Source organism: Octodon degus, unplaced genomic scaffold, assembly GCF_000260255.1.
Source record: "Octodon degus isolate 3935 unplaced genomic scaffold, OctDeg1.0 scaffold00164, whole genome shotgun sequence".
NCBI lineage: Eukaryota > Metazoa > Chordata > Mammalia > Rodentia > Octodontidae > Octodon > Octodon degus.
In genome coordinates this window covers 2,937,018-2,942,016 of record NW_004524740.1, presented here as the reverse complement: position 1 = coordinate 2,942,016, position 4,999 = coordinate 2,937,018, and the positions used below count along the sequence as shown (strand labels likewise).

The window sequence follows — 4,999 nt, the reverse complement described above, 5'->3', positions numbered from 1 at the left end:
CCACATGCCAGCCAGCCCGCCCCCTGGTGGGCTGAGCTGGCCACACACACACACACACACACACACATAAATAAATAAATAAAATTTAAAAAAAAAATTGCAGATCTTCCTGCCTCAGCCTCCCGAGTGCCTGCAATACAGGCGTTCGCCGCCACGCCTGGCTTCCTTCTTGCGTGCACCACCATCTGTCTGGCTTTATGTCTCCCCTTTCTCTTCTCCCACATCTGTCATCAAAACTGTAGTAAAGCTGCGCTCTGTAAGGTGTGCTGCGATCCGATCCCCACTACTCAAGTGGCCAAGGCATCAGAATCAAAGGTTCAAGGCCAGCCTGAACAATTTATGGAGACTGTCTTAAATAATAAAAAAGAGACTGAGGGTGTAGCTCGCTTAGTGGCATGCCCACAGTTCAGTCCCAAGGACCATAAAAAGGAAAAACATCGTATGTTGGGGGCGCAGCTGTATGGTAGGCAGCTTGCCTGCCTGAGGGGGGTCCGGGTTCAGGCTGCTTCTCTTCACTGCCTCTGGAGGGGACATTCTAAAGGCCACAGGTGACCAAGAGACGTGAAGAAAGTTGGCTGGACAAGCACTATAATCTCAGCACTGGAGGCTGAGGCAGGAGGATCACTAGGAGTCCAAGCTGCATAGCGAGACCCTGTACTAAAAAAAAAAAAAAAAAAAAACATACATACATATATACATACATACATACTATCTCAAAAAAAGATGAAGAAAGCCAGTGTGAGAGGGGACAGGGAGGAAGGGGACTGTGGTGAGCCAGAGAAGTTATCCAGAAGCCTCCCACTGCTTCACAGTCCAGACACCTGGGGTACAGGTCCAAATGTGGGCAAGAAGCCAGAGGTCATGTGTGGTTTTATGAGTGGTGAGTTTTTGTTTGGTGCTTTTTTTTTTTTTTTAAAAAAATTTTTATTTTTTAAAAATTTATTTGCTATACTATGCAGCTCGGATTCATAGTGACCCTCCAGTCTCAGCCTCCCCAGTGCTGGGGTTCCAGGCATGCACCACCATGCCCAGCTTCCAAGCTATCTCCTCAGCCTCCCCCGACCACCTTTTTTTTTTGTAGGCTTACCATACAGTTCAAGCTGACCTCAAACTCACAGTCACTCTCCTGCCTCAGCCTCTACAGGTGTGAACCTTCACTCCAGCACCAATGTTGGTCTTGAATTTGCAGTTTTATAGCCTCAACCTCTTATGCAACTGGGATTGTGAGTATGACTCACCATCCCCAGCTTGATTCCCCCCAGATGGGAAGTGACCTGGAGACTGCACACTGAGTCGTAAACCCCTCCCTCACCCCACCCTTATAGGGGGTCTTGGTCACTAAACTGACTGAGATGGGCTCAAACTTGTTTCTACCTCAGAATGTAATTCCAGAGTGCTAAGATTGTAGCTGCCTGTCACCACATCCAGCTATTGATATATTTTCAATGTGAAATGGTCAAATTTTAATATTGGCTGCTACTTTTTTGTTTTTTGTTCTTTGGGGTTACTGGGAATTGAACTCAAGACCTTGTACCTGCTAGGCAGGCTCTGTGTTACTGAGCTAAATCCTCGCCCTTTGGCTACTTTTTAAAAAATGTCCTAACCAGGCCAGCCAGATAGCTCAACGGATTAAAGTGCTTGCTTAGGCGGATGCAGGAACCAGGGTTCTATCCCTGGCCTGCCATGCTGGCCCCGCCCCCAGAGCGCACTGAGACTGGGTGTGGCGGTGAGCGCCTGTAATCTCAGAATTTGGGAGGCTGAAACAGGAGGATCACTACAAGTCTGATCTGTGTAGTGAGACCTGTAGACCCTGTACTAAAAACACATACACACAAATGAAAGAAATTTTAAAAATTAAAATTAAAATGTTCTAACCAGGCTGGAGATGTAACTCACTGTAACTAATACACGTGAAAACACTAGGTTTGATTTCCAGCATGGAAAGAAAAAGAAAGAGATAAAGAGACAGGGGTGGGGGATGGCAAGGAAAGGAAAGGAAAAGAAAAAAGACCAAATAGACTACAGCTAGGGAACATGACATGTGGATGACCACTTTTAACATGCAGGATCGAGGGCCGGCCAGATAGCTCAGCAAACTGAAGTGCCTGCTTAGGCAGGCTCAGGGACCGGGGTTCATGCTAAGACAGTAATTGAGACTGGGCGTGGTGGTGCGTGCCTGTAATCCCAGTGCTTGGGAGGCTGAAAACAGGAGGATCACTACAAGTCTGATCTGTGTAGTTAGACCCTGTAGACCCTGTACTGAATACATCAAAGAAAAAACACGCAGGATCCCCATTTGACCGCAGGCCTGAGCGCCAATCTAGCCACATGACTGCTGCCTCCTCTTTGGTCTCCTGTTTTAGCCTCAAGTACATCCTGCGCCTGCATAGTCACAGTGCAAGTCCAGGGTGCACGTCATGCCAGCTTACTCCAGGGTCACCCACAAAGTGAAGCCCAGACGGTTCACACCAGTTGTGACACGCATCACTCTTACTGACTCCAGCCAGCCTCTGAGGTGTGGTCCTACAGTGGACACCCCGCAGTTCCTGTCACCTCCCCCATGCTCTGCACACACCTGCTGTAATGTCTACTCAGAGGTCTGTGTCCCAGCCAGACCCAGTGCTCCCTGGCACAGGTGACCACGTCCTACTCATCTGTGACTCGGTGAGGCACGTACCACCTAGAAGGGTGCTGGAGAAACGTCATGAAACAAACTTTTTTTTTTTTTTAATTTTATTTATTTGTGTGTGTGTGTGTGTGTGTGACCAGCTCAGTCCACTAGGGGGCGGGGCTGGCTGGCATGTGGTGCTGGGGGATTGAACCCCCGTCCCTGTGCTTTGCTAAGCTTGTTCTAAGTAGGTGCTTTAGACCACTGAGCCATCTCACCAGCCCCTGAAACAAACAAAAACAAGCAGCAGACATGTCTGTAATCCTCACTACTTGGGAGGTCGAGGCAGAAGAACCGCTGCCAGTTTGAGGCCAGCCTGGGCTACACAGTGAATTCAAGGCCGGCCTGAACTACATAGTGAGACCCTGTCTCAAAAATAATAAATTAAAATTAAGTTGTCAGGGGCCGGGAGATGGCTCAGTGGAATAAGCGCTTCGCTGGCAAGCCCAAGGGCCTGAGTTCAATCCTCGGTTCTGAAAAAAAAAAAAAAAAAATTAAGTTGTCAGTGTAGTGGCATGTGAATCCCTTGGGATCAACCCTCAAAACAACCCCCCCCCCACACACACACAAGTGTGCTAGGGATGTAGCTCTGTGGCAGTGTCCGTAGGTTCAATCCTCAGTATGGGCGTGGGAAACAGTGAATGGCAACTGGTAGCCCAGTAAAGTAAAACCATCTTAAGGACATTTATTTCCCACTCTGTTATTTGTGATTAAGACCTGAGTGGGACGGGGAGATGGCTCAATAGAATAAGCGCTTCTCTGGCAAGTGCAAGATCTTGAGTTCAATCCCTGGTACCGCAAATAAATAAATAAAAATTAAAAAAAAAAAAAGACCTGAGCACCCTTCTGATTTTCTTCTTTTCCTTCATGGGGGCTGACAGGTCGCCCAAGTGCTCAGGACATCCAGGTAAGCCAGTCTCTGTCCCAGCCAGGTGCTGCTGTAGGCAGGTCTCTGGGCTTCCTGGGACTTCTTAATCCTCTTGAATTTTGATTTTTGTGCAAGTTTCCTTAAAGAACCTGAAGAGAGGCCAGAGAAGGTCCTGATGGCATCACAAACAGTAAAAGAATCTCAAAAGCACAAGGAAAACATGATATTGGGTGTGATGGTGCATGCCTGTAATCCTAGCACTTGGGAGGCTGAGGCAGGAGAATTGCCATGAGTTCAAGGCCAGCCTGGGCGGCATAGTGAGTTCAAGGCAGGCCTGAACTGCATAGCAAGACCCTATCTCAAAAAATAAATAGACAGGCATAGGAAGATATAGTGGGAGCAAAGAAAAAATAGGGGTGATACCATCCTCCTCCTTCCTAGGGGGTAAGAGGATGGTATCACCCCTAATTTACAGATTGAGACTACTGAGCAAGCACAGACCAAGGAAATAAGGTACCCAATGCCTCACATTCAGTTAAGGCATAGTCTGAACTAGACCCGAGTTTTCTTGTAGTGTGGCTCTGTATCACAGTTCCTCCCCGTCCTATCTTGGGATGTGTGAGCCGATTCCCAATACTTTGCTACTGGACTGTTCAAAAACACTACTGCCAAGTTTCAACCTAGAGTTGATGTACGGCCAGGTGTGGTGGCACATGCTTGAGATCTCAGCCCTCAGAGGCTGACGCAGCAGCAGGATCACGAGGTTGAGGCCAGCCCGGGCTGCAGGAGACCTTATCTCAAATAAAACCAAAAACCAAAACAAAACAAAAAAGGATTTAGGAACTGCAGTCCTTATCCAAAGAAACAATTTGCAAGCTACTTTTAATTGCAGGGTGATTTGGTGAATAATCTTAACCCGCTCATTGTGGCTTTCCAGGAATTAGCAGCTTTCTCACCTGACAATAGGAACAAGACAACCTTCATCTCTAACTCAGCCCTGTTTAATTCCCCAAGACTTTCAAACTAAAAGCCTGTATTTAAGTAGAGAAAAAAAGCGAAAAAGGAGTCAAAAGGAAGTAACCAGAAAAAATCAGGAGGTGGAAGAGCCTGTAAGACAAGGGGGATGATTGTGTTAGGTGCGAAGATTGCAAGGACATAACCAAGTGGAATGTATGGTTTGAGAACAGTTATCTCTGAAATTTGAATATGGACTACTTAATCCAACTATTAAGTGCACTGAAGATGTTGACCTGGAAAAATGTCTACCACTAAGCGCCAGCCTGATAGCTCAGTGGACTAAAGCATCTGCTTAGGCAGAACACAGCAGCTGGGGTTCCAACCCCTGCGTGCCATCCTGGATCCTCCCCCTGGGGCAACTGAGACTGGGCATGGTGGTGGGTGTCTGTAATCCCAGCACTTGGGAGGCTGAAAACAGGAGGATCACTTCCAGTCTGATCTATGTA

General features: G+C 47.4%; 1 protein-coding gene across 1 annotated transcript in view; it reads right to left on the bottom strand.

The window, feature by feature from the left end:
- Positions 1 to 3,533: 3,533 nt before the first annotated feature.
- CUNH17orf64 (chromosome unknown C17orf64 homolog) overlaps positions 3,534 to 4,999 on the bottom strand; it is a 12,046-nt gene continuing 10,580 nt past the window's right edge. Inside the window, exon 6 of the mRNA XM_012517321.1 lies at positions 3,534 to 3,685. Within this exon, the coding sequence (XP_012372775.1) occupies positions 3,534 to 3,685 (152 nt within the window). The remainder of the gene's footprint in view (positions 3,686 to 4,999) is intronic.